Source organism: Carcharodon carcharias, chromosome 21 (genome assembly GCF_017639515.1).
Source record: "Carcharodon carcharias isolate sCarCar2 chromosome 21, sCarCar2.pri, whole genome shotgun sequence".
Classification (NCBI taxonomy): Eukaryota; Metazoa; Chordata; class Chondrichthyes; order Lamniformes; family Lamnidae; genus Carcharodon; species Carcharodon carcharias.
In genome coordinates this window covers 14,044,925-14,062,707 of record NC_054487.1, presented here as the reverse complement: position 1 = coordinate 14,062,707, position 17,783 = coordinate 14,044,925, and the positions used below count along the sequence as shown (strand labels likewise).

Here is a 17,783-nt window from a genome sequence, read left to right as displayed (position 1 = left end):
CTGATGACTGAGAGTAGACTGATGGGGTGGCAATTGGTCAGGTTGGATTTGTCCTGCTTACAGGACGTACCTGGGCAATTTTCCACATTGCCGGGTAGAAACCAGTGTTGTAGCTGTACTGGAACAGCTTGGCTAGGGGCGCAGCAAGTTCCGGAGCACAAGTCTTCAGCAGTATTGCCAGAACATTATCAGGGCCCATAGCCTTTGCAGTATCCAGTGCCTTCAGCCATTTCTTGATAACACATGGAGTGAATCAAATTGGCTGAAGACTAGTATTTGTGATGCTGGGGACTCAAGGCGGCCGAGATGGATCATCCACTTGACACTTGTGGGTGAAGATTGTTGCACCGATGTGCTGGGCTTCCCCATCATTGAGGATGGGGATATTTGTGGAACCTCCTCCTCCACTAAGTTGTTTAATTGTCCACCACCATTCATGCTGGATGTGGCAGGACTGCAGAGCTTAGACCTGATATGTTGGTTGTAAGTTCGCTTAGTTCTCTCTATTGCTTAGTGTTTATGCTGTTTGGCATGCAAGTAGTCCTGCGTTGTAGCTTCACCAGGTTGACATCTCATTTTTAGGAATGCCTGGTGCTGCTCCTGGCATGCTCTCCTGCACTCTCCATTGAATCAGGGTTGATCCCCTGGCTTGGTGATAATGGTAGAGTTGAGGATATGCTAGGCCATGAGGTTACAGATTGTGGTTCAGCGCAATTCTGCTGTAGCTGATGGCCCATAGTGCCTCATGGATGCACAGTCTTGAGTTGCTAGACCTGTTTGAAATCTATCCCATTTAGCACGTTGGTAGTACCACACAACATGATGGAGCTTATCTTCAATGTGAAGACGGGACTTCATCTCCACAAAGACTGTGCGGTGGTCACTCCTACCGATACTGTCATGGACAGATGCATCTGCAGCAGGCAGGTTGGTGAGGATGAGGTCAAGTATGTTTTTCCCTCTTGGTTCCCTCACCACCTGCCCTATGTCCTTTAGGACTTGGCCAGCTTGGTCTGTGGTGGTGCTACTGAGCCATTCTTGGTGATGGACATCAAAGTGCCCTGCCCAGAGTACATTCTGTGCCCTTGCCACCCTCAGAGCTTCCTCCAAGTGGTGTTCAACATGGAGGAGCACTAATTAATCAGCTGAGTGGGGGGGGTGGGTGTGGTAGGTGGTAATGAGCTAGAGGTTTCCTTGCCCACGTTTGACCTGATGCCATGACACTTCATGCAGTCCGGAGTCGACAGCATGTGGTTTGCCCTTTGGGACCTTGTCCAAGTGACTGAAGCAGCAGATGGTGCATGTGGGGGAGTCTGAGGTTATTCACTTTGGTCATAAGAATGGAAGAGCAGAATATTTATTAAAAAGTGTGAAGCTTGCAAATGTTGATGGCACCATGGATGACATCTCTGCTTTTCTTCAGAATAAAGTCACCAGATCTTTTCCATCCACCTGAGAACGCAGATGGGGTCTTGGTTTAATTTTTAAGTTCGTATTAACGTCACCCCCAAATGACGGCACCTTGGACAGTGCAACACTCCCTCGTTACTGCACTGAAGTGCCAGCATGGACTTCTATGCTCAAGCCCTGGAGTGGGGGGACTTGAGCCCACAGACTCTGAGGCATGACTGACGCCTTTCAAGTCATCTGACAGCACTTTCACACCCATTTTTGAAGTGGGAGGTAGGGCCAGGGGATGGATGGGGGAATGGGAGACTACAAGATTGGGGCTAATGTCTCAACAAGCCTGACCTTGGTATTTTATTGTTGGAATATACAAACATGGCAACCAATTGGTGAAAAGCAAACACAGCAATGAAGTAAATGACCTGATCAGAACTGTAGGTGTTGGCAGGGGGACAAATGTTAGCCAGGCATCAGGAGAACTTCCCTGCCTTACTTTGGAATTGGGCTTTTTAATCTTTACCCCACTGCCACCCAGGCAGAGGGGGCCTTGGTTTAATGTCACATCGGAAAGGTGACTGCTCCAACAGTGCAGCACTCCCTCAGTGTGATGCTGGAGTGTCAGCCAACACTTTGTATTCAAGTTCTGGCGTGGGACTTGAATTCATGATCATTTGATTCTGAGGTGCGAGTGCTACCCACCAAGTCAAAGCTGACGCAGTCTTTATCTGCAGCTCAGAGGATATCTGATGATCCACTGCTTGCTCTTGGCAGACCCAGGCACCCCATCCACACTGAGGTTGTCCTCAAGAAAAGTCAGGATGACATCACAGGTAACAACACCCACCCCACAAATGGCATTGACTTAACCCGGCAAGAATATTCATTGTGCAGGCAAGGTTCCAACCCAGCCGAGCCCCGGGATTTCACTATCTCATCACATTCTTCTAGCAACATGTTTGTCCTAGTGTGTCCACCATTGTACTGACAACCCCATCATGCTAGTATATACTCTTGTAAGTACCCTGTGACAATACTTAACATTAACTCCACAGTACAGATATAAGATTAAATGGAAGAGATTTGGGACAGGGAGCAGGAGAAATATTTTTATACAGAAGATTGCAATGCTGCTCAGCAGAGTTAGTGACTGAAGCAGAGACCATGTCAACATTTAAGAAAAGGTTAGATGAGCAGTTGAAGAAAAGGTTATAAGATATGGTAACAGGGTGGGAGTATGAGTTTAGGACTACTGCTCACGCAGGAGGTAAACATCAGCTCGGACTGGTTGAACTGAATAACCTATGTCCGTGATGTGATTTCCATGTAATGTGTGCGTGTGGTCAACTTTCTGATTGAAGATTAAAATAGAACAAAATTGGAGGTAACAGAGGGCAGATTGTTATATATTGTCTTTGACCTTCTAATAGCCCAGTCCATGTTTTGACTATTTGCATAATTGGACCCTACTATAAAATAGAATGATACAGTACGGTACAGAAGGACGGCATTCAGCCCATCATGCCTGTATTGGCTCTTTGAAAGAGCTATCCAATTAGTCACTCCTGATAGCCTTAAAAATACTTCCTTTTCAAGCAATTATCCAATTCCCTTTTGAACGTTACTTATTGAATCTTTTCCTACCACTTTTTCAGGCATTACAGATCAAATCATTCTTGCTGTGTAAAAATTCTCCTAATTTATTTTACCAGCTGCCTTAAATCTGTGTCTTCTGGTTATCAAACCTCATCCCCAGTGGCAACAGTTTCCCCTTACTTACTCTCATAATAGTGAACACCTCTATTAGATCTCCTCTTAACCTTCTCTGCTCTAAGGAAAACAACTCTAGCTTCTCCAGTTTCTCCAAACAGCTGAAGTCCCTGAACTCTGGTACATTTTTGCACCCTTTCCTAGACCTTGATGTCCTTCCAAAAGTGTGGTAATTAGATCACTTCAGCTAAGACTTAACTAATGATTTATAAATATTTAGCATAACCTCTTCCTTTTATAAAAGCAAAACACTGAGGATACTGGAGATCTGAAATAAAAAATATAAACTGCTGGAAAAACTCAGCAGGCTTGGCACCATCTATGGAGAGAGAAAGTCATTTTGATTTTTTTTTGCCAAGTATCAGTCTATATCTTGATTTTGCTTTCAAACTGAGCTGACCTTTATTATGCTATTTACACCTGTAATAGGCCGAAGCTTTATTTCTTTATCACAATGGTTAGCACTGTCTTTGCCTTTTGTTCTATGGCATCTTGGTATTTAATCTTCTCTGCCCTCTAACCTATCCCTCACCTTCCCTTTTGTTCCGTCTGACCCCCCCCCATTTTTCAACAGCATAAAGCCTATCATGTTTTTATCCCTCTTTAGTTTCAAAGAGTCATATTGGAATCAATGTTAACTCTGTTTCCCTCTCCACAGATGCTGGCAGATCTGCCCAGTTTTTCTAGCACTTATTGTTTTATTCCTTTTTTAATATTCTCTGCCTCTATTTATAAAGCTCATATTTATATTGTTCTCTCTGGTAAGTATGTCATGCCACCTTGTGGTAAATGGTGGTTGATGATTTTGCAGTTGCTTTGGCTGGTTTCCTGTTCGCTGTCGTCATGTTAGAGTTGAACATTCTCAGGAGGTTCATTAAAACCTGTTTATCTGATGCAGTAATGTCAGGAGGATATAGAATGCATTTTGCCATCTCATTGCACTCCCTCTCCTTGCTGAATCTCACACAATGATTAAATTACAGCATGAATCAAACAAATATAATTACTGCTTTGAGCTGAGGGAAAATAGACATGCAATCACTTTTATTTATATTCATTCTCAGCATTTTGTTGTCGCTGGCAAGCCCAACTTTATTGCCCTTGTGAGCTTTTGTGAACTGTTGTGGTCCATCTGCTGTTCCCCTGACACAACACAGACTCACTGCCAGACCTTTAACTCTGAAACCTGAAACACATGGGGGCTGGATTGCTTCCTCTCATTCTCAGCAGCCGAACACTCTGACAGGCTCAGGTCATCCAGGAGGATATGCAAAATCTCTAAGCCCCTTTCTTCAATCATAAACCACCTTTTTTGCCCCTTCAATCCTTACCTCTACGTAACAAGTTCTTACCAAAGTCACAAATGATATCCTTTGTGACCCTGAAGGTAAACTTTCCTTCCTCATTCTTCTCAACCTGTCTGCACCATTTGACATGGTTGACCACAGCATCCTCCTCTAAAGCTTCTCCACTATTGTCCAGCTGGATGGTTCCATTCTATCTAATCGTAGCCAGGGTAACACTTGTAATGATTTCTCTTCCAGCTCTTGCACTGTTACCCCTGGTGTTCCCCCAAGGATCTGTCCTTGGCCCCCTCCTATTTCTCACCTACATGCTGTTGCCCCTTGGTGATATCATCTAAAAGCATAGCATTAATGTGTACATGTACACAGTTGACACCCAGTTCTACCTCACCACCACCTCTCTCAACTCCTCCGTTGTTGCTAAATAATCAGACTGCTTATCAGACATCCAGTGCTGGCTGAGCTGTCATTGGAGACCCTCAGCATCCTGTGTGTCTATGACCACCACTGTGCAAAGGCCATTATTGAAACAGGTGCTCGCCTTTTACAGACCACCCAGTCATTGGATTTAACATCTGGCTAATGTCAACTGTGATACTGCGTTGAAATAAATACACAAATCATTTCAGTTTGCAGTTCAACAACCTTTTCTTTCATTAAACATAACACAAGTTAGGTTTCATGCTACAACATGATGTAACCTAGTGAACCCCCCTCCCCCCAGTTCTAGTCCATGAATCTAGATGTATGCTTGGAGTAACTTCTACTCCAAATATGTGTCAAGTTGCTGTGGAGGCAGACAACTGCATTTCTTGTCCTGATGCAGTAGATGGCTGGGGCCTGAGCCCTTGAAGTACGTCAACGCTACTGAGTCCCAGCATATTTGGGCCCACCTGCATCTGTGCCCCTCAGAATTAAGAGCAGGAGAGGCTGAAGAGGCTGAGATGTGTCCTCAGCTGTGGAAGCATCTGAGAGGATCTCCTATTGCCCAAGGCGTCCCCTTCCTCTGAGGCCTCCAATTCACTCCTGTGGTCACCTGGGTTGGTTATGTTCCTGATGATGGGGAGATCCGAGGCTGGCACATCTCACCCGTGCATTGCATCATTGACCTATTTTGTTTTCTTTATTCTTTCATGTGTTGCTGGTAAGGCTGCATTTGTTGACCATCCCTAATTGCCCTTGAATTGAGTTTCTTGCTAGGTCATTTCAGAGGGCAGCTAAGAGTGAACCACATTGCTGTGCATCTGGAGTCATATGTAGGCTAGACCAGGTAAGAATGGCAGATTTCCTTCCCCAAAGGGGACATTAGTGAACCAGACGGATTTTATGACAATCGATAGTAGTTGTCATTGTCACCATTACTGAAACTAGCTTTATATTCCAGATTTATTAATGAATAATTCAAATTCCACCAGCTGCTGCCATGTTGAGATTTGAACCCATGTGCCCAGAGCATTACCTGGGCCTCTGGATTACTAGTCCAGCAACGTTACCACTACACCACCATCATCCCTATGAATGAGTTTCTGAATGTCAATTTGCAATCTCAATAACCACTTGGTGTTATGCTCCATGTGTCTCTTCATGAGGATTGCCACTCTCTCCATTTGAGGATGCCATGCATTCATTACCAGAGAGATGGAGCCACTCATGTCTCTGATGGATTCCTCCACTGTTGCACATGGGACTTCACTGCCTCTGGAAACTCCCACAGATCTTCACACATTTGATGCATTAGCTGAAGTCTCTGCCACATTGATGGTATCCAAAGCTTGCCATCTGCATGGAGCTGCACATCACTGGGCCTCTTCTCACTGCTCCGAGGAAGTGCCTACTGCTGTCACCCGCTCCACTACTACCTCTTGCACATCTGTGAAGTCCTCACCAGATAGTGCCACCAATTCTACACATGCAATGAAACAAGCAGTCTGATGTGAGTGTATCTGTGCTGGTGGATGTTGCACAGGAATGAAGTGATGCAATGTTTTCAGATGATGTTGAGTCCTGTGATCCAAGCGTGGCTGGATCCCTGCTCTATCCCTTATCTGTGAATGAACCTGGTGGAGATAAAATGTTAGAGTGAAGCATGCAGTCCTTCAACCAAGGCCTCTTGCCTTCCCTTGGTAAGGAGCTTACAATGGTGGTGAAGGCTCACGTAGGTGCCTCATGCCAGACATGGTGTAGGGAATGTTGGACACAGCCAAATCTTCACACACACTCCATACCCCCTACACCTGACTCACCCTCAGAGACAGACTGCCTTGCACTGAACCATCCAATCTGCATGGCTACCTCCTCCATTGCTGTAACCACGGCGATAACCTCAACTCCACCTCTGGCCCATTGATGTTCCCTAACGTTTTGAGCATGCTTCCCCTGCAACCATGAACACAAGCATTGTCAGTCCTGTCTCCTAGAGTCGACGTGCTAGTCACTCTGGTGGTTAGGCAGCCATTCAGCCATTTCTGTGCAGCATCTACCCGTGCCTGAGCACGGGTTTTGGGTGCATGATAACGGGGTGCCTCAGTGTTACTACTGGTGCCTGGTGCTGCTCCATGCATAGCTCTACCACCTGGCTTCAGATTTCGTGGATGTGCCTATCGTGTAATGGTGGGCTTCCAGTTGCTCAACTGTTAACTTCCCTCACCTTTCCAGTCTGTAGCTGGTCATTAGGTGGATCCAAATTCTTGCAATGACACCTTGGTTCCTCATGATCTCTGCCACCTCCAGCAGTGCCTTCTTGGTAACATGTGCTGGCCTGCTCCCTTCTTCCAGAAAGACAATCTGCCTCCTTTTGCAGATCGCTTTCTAAAGTGCTTCAAGAGAGGTGTGGCTGAAACTTGGGGCCACCATTCTTCTTTCTGCTGCCTATCTCTATATGCCTTCTCAGCTGCTCAGCTCCTCCTACTTGCCTTTTAGGTTCAAGCTGGCTGACTGCTGCACAAATACATTAAAAAAAATCCTGGCAGCTTGCAGGCAGCTGGCACTGGAACCTGCCCACTCCCTCGCTGGCAGGCCTTAATTGGCTGCTGATGGTAAAATGAAGGGGGATGTCCTGCTGCCTGCCTGTGCATGTCGGTGCCATACATTTCCATCTGACTCCAGGGCCACTGCTCGGATGGCAAAATCCTGGCCATTGTTCATTGTTCTATTGTTCAGTCAGTTTACAGAGAACTTGAAGAGGACAGGAGGTCATTAGTCTAAACAGTCCAAGTTGGTGTTTATTTTCCACATGAGCAGTAGCTCTAATCCCACCCACCTGCTCTTATCCCCATCCTTTAATGACCTATGTAAGCGATCTTAAAGATGACATGGTCTCTGATTCAATCACTAACTGGGCGGTAATATATTTCACAACTCTATTAAAAAAGCACCTCTCTTTTCTGAACCTTCTACCTTTAATCTTGCCTCTCGGCACTCCGTTCTAATCAGAGTGGGTTAACATAATGAACTTTGTTCATGTCACATGCATTTACTGCAGTTCAAAATGAACAATGAATTGAAATGGTAGAAGGCAGCTTCATTGTGGAGTGCTGACGGTTCTGTTTGGAATGGAGTGCCGACAGTTTTAACCGGTTTTAGGTTAATGAACCTCTTTCCTTTTCAACTGTAATATAGGCCTTAATCAGGGTAGCAGGGGAATCTGCAGAGCTCCCATGGTATGGTCGACCCTGCCCTTTTGCGAGACACAGGTTCAGCTGTCTCAGCTGATGGTCCCTGGAAGGTTCCCATGCCAGGGTTATGGTGAAGCCATTGCGGAAGCAGGGTGGTGGATCTTCTTGGCTAGCAGAAACCTGGTTCAACTGGTGTAACAACAGCAGATTCAAGCTGTTGTTAGTTCAGCAATGAAGCCTGCTGAAGCCAACGGCAAACCACTGCAGAGCCTAGCCAAGCATAACCATGGACCAACACAAATCAAAGAAAAACCACAACAGCATCAAGGGGGTCCTCTCCAACCTAGGAGGGAATGCCTGGCTTGGTATGGTTAGTCACGTGCTATAGGCAACACCAAATCATCATCATGTTACTGTCAGCTACCAAAAGAAGAGCATTAGCATTGAACATGGAATGTGAGAACCCTGTTACAACCTGAAAACTTGATGAACATCAAACATGAAATGAGGCATTTGAAAGCCAACATTCTTGGTTTGGGTGAAACGCATTGGAAAGACTCAGGTAATTCTACATCAGACAGCATCACACTCATCTGCTCAGGAGGTCAAAAGCACGAGAGAGCTTAGGAATCCTCCTAGATGAAGAAATTTCAAAATGTGTGCTGGGTTACTGGGCTATTTCAGACAGAGTGATCCTAGTTAAAATCAGAGCCCAGCCACTCAATCTTGCCATCATCCAAGACTCAGGACCAACAGCTGCCAGTGAAGAAGAAGATATTGGTGGCTTCGATGAAGACCAGGTTAGAACCAAACATCAACATAAAACAAATAAGGTGATTTTTGTAATGGGTGATCTAAATGCAATAGTAAATTCTATCAGGAAAGGCAACATATTTGGACCTCGTGGCCTGGGTGATCCCAATAAAAGAGGGGAAATGTGGATCAATTTGTGTATAAGAAATGATCAGGTTTTTCTAACTTCCTGGTTCAAGGAGCATCCAAGAAGGAAATACACCTGGGCAAATCCTGGTGATGTGACCAGAAATCAAACTGACTCTGTGATGATAAACAGCAGATGCAGTAACGCAGTTCAAAGCAAAGACCTATCCGAGTGCTGACTGCCGAAGCGGCCATGTACCTGTAGTTTGCACCATTAAAATAAAGCTGAGGAAGTTGAAAAGGTTATGAACTACTCTAGGTTATGAACTACTCAACAGAGAGCTCAAATTAAAAAAATATAAAATTCAAAGCCATTTTGAACAGCTTGTTTGGCATAAGGCGGGACTTCCGCCCTCACTCAGAAGAAAGCCCCACCTTGGAGAGCTGCCGACCAATCAGATTGGCTGGCGGCTCTCCAGTCACAGCACTGCAATGGCCGGAAGAGGCACTGCAGAAGCTGCCTGAGCCTGAGGTCCAGTACCCAGAGGACAAGTAAGTGGCAGGAGTCCCAGGGCAGGAATGGTAGGCAATGTCTGGGGCTTCACAAGGTGGGGAGGGTGGGGGTTTGGGGCCTGGAGGGATAGGCTGAGGGGGAGGGAGGGCCAGAACTCACCAAACCCTAAGGGGAGGGTGCCCCAGTCAGACGATGGAGGTACCCCTGCTCCCTTCCTGCCTAAGATCAAACCTCCCCCACCGAGCTGTCATCAGCCCGCCATCCTAAAAATTGAGGCTGGGTAGGAATTGGCGCTTAAATGGCCACTTAAGGATTTCAATTGGGACAAGGGCAGGCTTCCTGTCCTAGGCCCTGCCCGCCCCACCGTAAAATCGCTTCAAGGTTGGGACAAGAGGGCTCTCAGAGGGAATCCCGTCTATGTAATTTTATGCTCCCCCCTGCTGCTTCAGAACCCGCCCATTGCCAGGGGATGTGTGGGTGGTGGGGGAGTGGGGGTGGGGGGCAATGGTGGGGTGTGGAAAATTCTGGCCCATGTGTTTAATTGATTATAGTAAGGCAGTTGATGAGGTGAAACATGAAGAGCTGATGAGCATGTTAAGAGTCTCTTGATCTTTATGGCAAAGATCTTAGAGTGATAAGAAATCTTCACTGGGAACAAACTGCGGCCATACAAGTTGAGAACGATCTCAGTGATTTTGTGAAGATTAAAAGGGGGTCAGACAGGGGTGTGTTTTCTCCCCAGATTTATTTAATTTGTATAGTGAAAATATTGTTAGAGAGTGAAGACCTTTCTGGATTACTAGCTGAAAGTTGCAACTGATGAGCCCATTCTTATTGTTGACTCTCCGAAGAGAAACTGAAAAAGATTTTGGATTGAGTAGTGAGTGAAAGTGAGAAGAAAGGGCTTATCAGAAATTGTAAAAACTAAATATCCAGTAGTGTTCAGAAAGAAAATCCTACCAAAACGTATGATTACAGCGAAAAATGCAAAGGTCAAACAGGTAGACAAATTTTGTTACACAGGAGGTATGTTAACATCAGACCGAAAGTGCAACCAAGAAATAAGACGAAGGATTAGAATGGCCAAAGATGCTTTCAAAAAATATAGAAGATTATGATCAACTCAAAATCAGCCATGAAAGCAAAGCTGAGAACGCTGGAATGCTACATCACACCAATTTTGATATACGGAAGTGAGTGTTGGACAATGAGTGAAGCAAAGCAGAGAAAAATTGAGGCTGCAGAGTTGTGGTTTTTGAGGTGAATAATGAAGATATCTTGGACAAATCACACTGCCAATGAAGAGGTGCTAATAAAATCTGAGACCAAAAAAATTCTGCTGACTAAGATTAGCAAAAGACAGTTGGAATGTCTTGGGCCTGTAATAAAACACCATGATTTAGAAAATCTGATGCTGATAGGAAGGATTGACAGCAAAAGAGAGTGAGGTAGAGAAAGAGCAATCTTTCTAAAGAGCCTCGCAAACTGGATGAATATACCACAACGACAATGATCCACACCTCCAGAGCAAGATTAACATGGAGGTCCATGGTCTCCAACACCCTCTTAGGGCATGGTACATGGAGAGAGAGAGACAGGTCTTACTACAGACCCAGATTTTTGCACCTGAGGTGGATGTGCGGAGTAGGGAAATTTCCCAGCTTGGTGCACCTGCTTCAGGGGAAACACCCCTGAGTGGCTGGATTTTCATCCCAAGGGTGTGGCTGTGTGCTGATGTCAGACCACTACCCCCAGAAACAGTTTGGAGACGGTTACAGGGGCTGCCAAGTTCCGAGGCAGACAAGGCCCACCTCAGCAGTCTAAGACATTGTCCCAGTTGTAACAAAACATAGTTAGGGCCTGTGAAGGATGGTCCCACCCACACCCCATGCTTCATACATGCCAAATCATGTCCCCACCCACCTCACATTGCCCCTCTACCTACCCTAGCCCCTCATGGGCTCCATGCCAACCTATGCCCCTCTACCCAACCTCATAGCCCCTATGCCAACTCATACCAACCCATGCCCCACGCCCAGCACCCTTTGCTCTTACACCTTGCATGCAAACTCATCCAGTGTCCACCATAGGCAAATCTCAGGAACCATGCCGAAATGAAATCAAATAAAATTCTAAGTATCTATTCCAGACTTCACTATATTAAAAAAACTCACTGATAAATGCCCATTCAATTTAAGTCCCTTCCAGTACCTAATTTCTTATAATAACAAACATTTGTATTCATAGCCTTACATCAAAGACAGCCAATCCCTCAATAACCTCTTGGAGTTATCAATCAAATTGTGAACTTATAGTCTCACCCTCCTCCTGCTGTGATAATGATCAGTTGTGGAAGTGGTCAAGCAGCAATAATACTATCAAGATAGACCTCAGACTTATGTCAATAAGCAGCCATTGAAATGGCAAGCACTGATTTTTTTTCAACTCTGAGACACAGCAGGCTGTTTTTTTGCTGAAATTGTAATGAGCAGGGGATTTAAATACCATGGCAGCTTGACAGTTCCACAGGCCTTATCCACCTTTTACAAACATTTACATCTACTCTTAAAAATCGTAGGTCACACACGGTAGGAAACACACCTTGTTCCAACAAAAATCTGGTCTTTTTGCAGTTCGGCAATGAGTTCAAATGGCCCTTCTGGGCTTGGGTTCACCCCCATGTGGGAATCACATTTCCCTCACCCCAACTCAGCGAAAATAGTTGCTGTGGAAATGGGTGTGGGACTTTTAGATCCGGGTCCCAGTGTTATTTTGGCTAAGGCGTGGACTCTCCATGACTCTGCGAAAATCTGGAACTGAGCCTTTCAGTCAATTTTATTCTGTATTTTTCTTTATTCCCCAATGCAGCCCATTCAATGATGCATTAGTGCAACTTTTCAAAGGGAGCCAATCTTCAATTAAATAGCCATCTCCTCGAAACATCCCAAAGCTCTTTACAGCTGATGAAGTGTTGTCACTGCTGTGAGATAAGTAAATATGTCAGTCGCAAAAATGAAGATTCCACAAACATCAGAGCACATAGTCACCAGCTATCCAATTTTGATGTTGGTTTTGTTTCTCAGTTGGTGCCATGGTGATAGTTTTCATAAATTGACCACATCCGTTATCTTCCAAAATCTATCTCAAGACACGTTCTGTTCTGTCTAGATTCTGTCCTGTCTAGATGAATAATTAAACAAATCGTCGTATTGGTGAGCAATAAAACTGTGCCAATGGTATCAAATCGAATCATTTCTATAGGAATGGTGAAGCATGATAGTGTCAGCTTAACCTAAGAGAAAGACAAGGAGGGAAGTGACAGCTTAAACTGGCAGGAAAAGGGAGAGCCATTTGAATGAATGGTGGAGGGAGAGTACTATATTGAATTGGGCTGGAGGGAGATACAAGTGCCAGACTGATTTATTGGTAGAGGGGTTAATATGTCTATAATAAATATGGGGAGCCTGGAACATGTATCAATGAAATGTTGGGGTATGTGATGGGTAGAAAGACTACAACCATCCAACTCAAAATCTTTTCACACACACACACACACACACACACATATATATATATATACACACACACAGTGTGTCCCATCCAACTCCCCACCCTCTCTCTCACACACTGTACCACATCGAGCACCACACCCATACACACCCACATACACACACATATTGTACCCCATCCAAGTCGCCAACCCCTCACACACACTGAACACCGTTCAACTCCCCACCCTCACACACACACACTCACACACACACTACTCCAACACTCCACCCTCACACAGACCGTACCCCATCCAAATCCCTACCCTCACACACTGTACCCCATATAACCTCCCACCCTCTATCTCACATACTGTATCCCATCCAACTCTCCACCCTCACACACATATACTGTACCCCATCTAACTTCCCATCCCCTCTCTCTCTCACACAATGTACCCCATCGAACTCCCCACCCTCTCTCTCAAACACACACACACACTGTACACCATTGTACTCCAAAAACCTCTCGCACACTGTACCCCATCAATTCCCCACCCTCTCACACACAAGCTGTACCTCATTCAACTCCCCAACCTCTCTCGCACACAAACACTACTCCTTCCTGTTCCCCACTGTCTTGCTCACATACACACACACACAACCACATCCAACTCCCCAACCTCTCACACACACTGTACCCCATCCACCTCCTACCAGCACACACACACTGTTCCCCATCAAACTCCCCACCCTCTCACACACACTGTACCCCATCCACCTCCCCCCAGCACACACACACACACTGTTCCCCATCAAACTCCCCACCCTCTCTCTCTCACACACACACTATTCCCCATCCAATTCCCCACCCTCTCTCACAAACACAATTCCCCATCCAGGTCCTCACCCTCTCACACACACTGCACCCCATCCAACTCCCCACCCTCTCTCATACACACACTGCACCCCATCCAACTCCCCACCCTCTCTCATACACACACTGCACCCCATCCAACTCCCCACCCTCTCTCATACACACACTGCACCCCATCCAACTCCCCACCCTCTCTCATACACACACTGTACCCCATCCAACTCCCCACCCTCTCTCATACACACACTGTACCCCATCCAACTCCCCACCCTCTCACAGACTTTGTAAACCACCCAGCTCCTGACCCTTTTTACACACACACAAATACACCGATCCCCCTCCCATAAAGCCTCATCTGGCAACAGCCATGTCTGACCCTCTGCTGACTCACCCTGTACTTGAATGCTCCAACCAGCTGTGTGCATGTAATAGCGCTCAGAGCCAAATGTCTTCTCTGTAATTAAAGGAGAATGATCCTGGGTTGAAATCAGCTAATTTAGCACAGATTGGGGACCTTCAGGTCCGCAGGCCTCATTGCTGACCAGAACAGTCATCCCTGGTGTTCTGAGTGCCCTTTACAAAGAGTGAAACAGTCTGGCATTCCATGGGACTTCCCCTTTTTGGCTGTCACACCCTGTTAGGAGTAGAACTGCAGTAGACAGCCAATCAGCATTTCACTTGGGTGCTTACTCTCAGCTGACTCTGAGTGGCACTGAGGGAAATCATGGAGATGTCAAAGCAGCGTTATCAGGAGTTCAGCAACTATAAGACTCCAGGTAATTGTAAACGTAAAACATGACTACGAAGTATCTATTCACATATTACACATTGGTCTAAGGAATTTTATGTGTAAGAGAGCGTATATTAACCTGGCTGAGGGCAAGGCTGGCACTGAGCTGCGTCGGAACCAACATAGTGAATCTGGGAATAGGCGACCAGCTTGTTTGTGAGGGAGATTGTCTGACAGCAGTGGAGAGAACAAGCAAACCGATCACTTAAATCCTGTAAAAGGCTGAACATGTAGGCTGAGAGGCAATTAAACCAGTTGTGCTTCACGGTGCAGGTAACAGATATCACACCAAGCTTCGAAAGCCCCTGGAAGTGCATTAGATCTGTTGCTGACGTTGCATCTTTATTTGTTTTGAAAGCAGCACAGGTGCTGCTGGAAACTGGAAATGTGGTCGAATTTTGTTGGTATCTTTATGACAGAAGCAGAAAGTCGTATTTCAAGTTTAGGAATATTACCAAGGTATTGTTTTACCGATTTGGTTCCTCCATTCCAACAACAAGAAGAACAGGTTTCTTAAAACAACGCTAATTATCGAATTAGTTTCTTAGGGTTGAGCTCTTGACACTTATCTATGGCTAAAGGAAACCATTCATGAACTCATCAGTCTATAACAAATAAAACATAATTTATATAACTCAAGGCACAGAAGAAAGCACGTCTCCGTTTTGAATTTAATTGAAACAATTAATCACAAGAGGTCAGCTCACGCCACTCATTTGTTTCGGACAGTTACACAATTTTTGCCCTGTACCCTGCATAGCATTTTATCTGTACTCTGGGGCTTGCTCTCCTCTGTTCCCTGCTGACAGGTTGTTGAGATATTCCCCAAACAGGGCCTCTTGCTTGTTCTTTTCCTTTATCCCAACCGAGGTTTCTCCCAACACCTGCCGTGGGTGAGATTGCAAACTGAGAAGAGTGGGAAATCAGATCTGGCATTCTCTTGCATTGACGTGACCTAATTTCCTAATAACTCGAGTAATCTGTCTGTGGCACAGTAAATGTACAGTGCCCGTTTTGTTTGCTAGACATTGTGCAAATTCCATGCTAGAGCATTAATTGTAACATTGATTCCTTTATTTTTTTCCATTGCTCCCCATGTCCCCCCACAACCAAGTTGTGGCCACTACTCGATCTTTTTTTGTGAAACCTTTTTTAAAGAATCCATTCTTGGAAGGTGGGTGCAGCTGGCATTGGCAGGCACTTATTGCCCACCCCTAATTTCTCCTTAGAAGGTGGTGACCTTTGTAGTATGGTGTTAGGAAGGAAAGTGCCAAGAATTTGACCCAGCAATGATGAAGTCATGTGTGTGACTTGAAAGGCAGTGGTCTGCTGCTCTTGTCCTTCTAGGTGGTAGAGCAGTGCTTCCCAAATGTTTTCCCGCTGGGACCCCATTTCTAGGCTTTGAAGTTGCTGTGACGCTTCAGTGGGAGATGCGGGGAAGACCTGTGAGGTGGGGGGTGTGGGGGAGGGTGCGGTTGGGGGAGCAGGGATTTTAATCTTCAGATATTTTTTTAAAACTTTCCTTTCCGGTTGGTTTTCTGGATCAGGAATCAGGCCTCAAATGTCATTCATTTAGGCCACGCCCACCATTAAAAAAAAAAGTGAGGATTTAAAGGGGCCTCAGAGCTATTAACATTTAGTCAGAACTCTGTGGCAGCCATTGCCACACCAGGATCTTGCCTCGTAACCCCACTGGGATTCATGCCTCCCTGTTTGGGAAGCCCTGTGGTAGAGATTGTGGTTCTGGGCAGTGCTGTCAAAGAAGTCTTGGCAAGTTGCTGCAGTGTGTTTTGCGGGTGGTATGCACCGCGGTCACAGGAGAAGTGAGTGAATGTTTAGGTTGTCTGTGCATTAAAGTTGCTTACCCATCTCTATTAGTTCCCCCCCTGCCTTCCAGTGTTTCTGATTTGCGGTTGTATTTTTATATCCCTCTTTCTCTTTTGAGCTATCCAGGAGCAGAGCCACTTGCAATTGTAAACCTCTCTTATAGTTAATGAGTTAAACCCATGATGGCTTTTTAAGTCCATAATGTGGTGTAGCTGTGCTGCCTTAAACTCTGGCCCTCAGCCTAGGCCTTCACAGATGACTTCATTCCGACAATAACCTCGACTTCAGTTGATGAGTTACTTGACGTGTACTGTTTGACCTGCCCTTGAAGATTGTTTGATTCATTGTTCATCAGTGAATATAAATGCAAGTTGTTTTTGTTGCTTCTTGAGATTGTGGCACTCCACACAAAAAGAGTTGCATTTCTGTAGTGCCCTTCATTACTTCTGGACATCCCAAAGCCCTTTACAGCCAATGAAATACTTTTGAAGTGCAGTCAGTGAAGAGAACTGGACTTGGGGCAGAGAAATAGGGTTCTGCAGCACCTGGTTCTTTAAGAAATAATCTCAGAATTGTTACAGGGTAGAAGGAGTCCATTCAGCCCAACTGTGTCTGCACTGACTCTCTGAATGAGCATTATGACTTAGTGTCATTCTCCTGCTTTTCCCCTGTACCATTGCACTTTGCTTCTATTCAAATAATCATCTAACACCCTCTTGAATGCCTCGATTGAACCCGTTTCCACCACACTTCCAGTCAGTGCATTCCAGACCTGAACCACTCACAGTGTTAAAAAGCTTTTTCTCACATCACATTTGCTTCTTTTGCAAATCACATTAAATCTGTGCCCTCTCGTTCTTAATCCCTTGACAAGCAGGAACAGTTTCTCTCTAACTACTCTCATGCTTTTGGACACCTCTATCAAATCTCCTCTTAGCCTTCTACTCTCCAAGGAGAACAGTCCCAACCTCTCCAATCTATTTTCATAACTGAAGTTTCTCATCCCTGGAGCCATTCTTGTACCCTCTCTGCACCCTCTCCAATGCGATCACATCCTTCCTATAGTGTGGCGCCCAGAACTGTACACAATACTCCAGCTGAGGTCTAACTAATGTCTTATATAAGCTCAGCATAACCTCCTTGATCTTGTACACTATGCTCCTATTAATAAAGCCCAGGATACTGCATACTTTATTAACTGCTCTCTCCATCTGCCCTGCCACCTTCAATGATCTGTGCACATAAACACCCAGGTCCCTATATGTGCATCGGTCATTGAGCAGGTGGGTGAATTAACCAGGTCAGCTTCTTTATTT

The 17,783-nt window shown here is 45.4% G+C and overlaps 1 protein-coding gene across 4 annotated transcripts in view; it reads left to right on the top strand.

The window, feature by feature from the left end:
* Positions 1 to 17,783, top strand: part of svopl (SVOP-like) — a 131,220-nt gene that overhangs the window by 14,556 nt on the left and 98,881 nt on the right. The window contains exon 1 of one of the 4 annotated variants that reach the window (XM_041215734.1): positions 14,540 to 14,626. The exons of the other annotated variants lie outside the window; for them this stretch is intronic. Within the exon in view, the coding sequence (XP_041071668.1) occupies positions 14,575 to 14,626 (52 nt within the window). The 5' untranslated portion in view covers positions 14,540 to 14,574. Of the gene's footprint in view, positions 1 to 14,539; positions 14,627 to 17,783 lie in introns of those variants that run through there. 4 annotated transcript variants of the gene reach the window in all.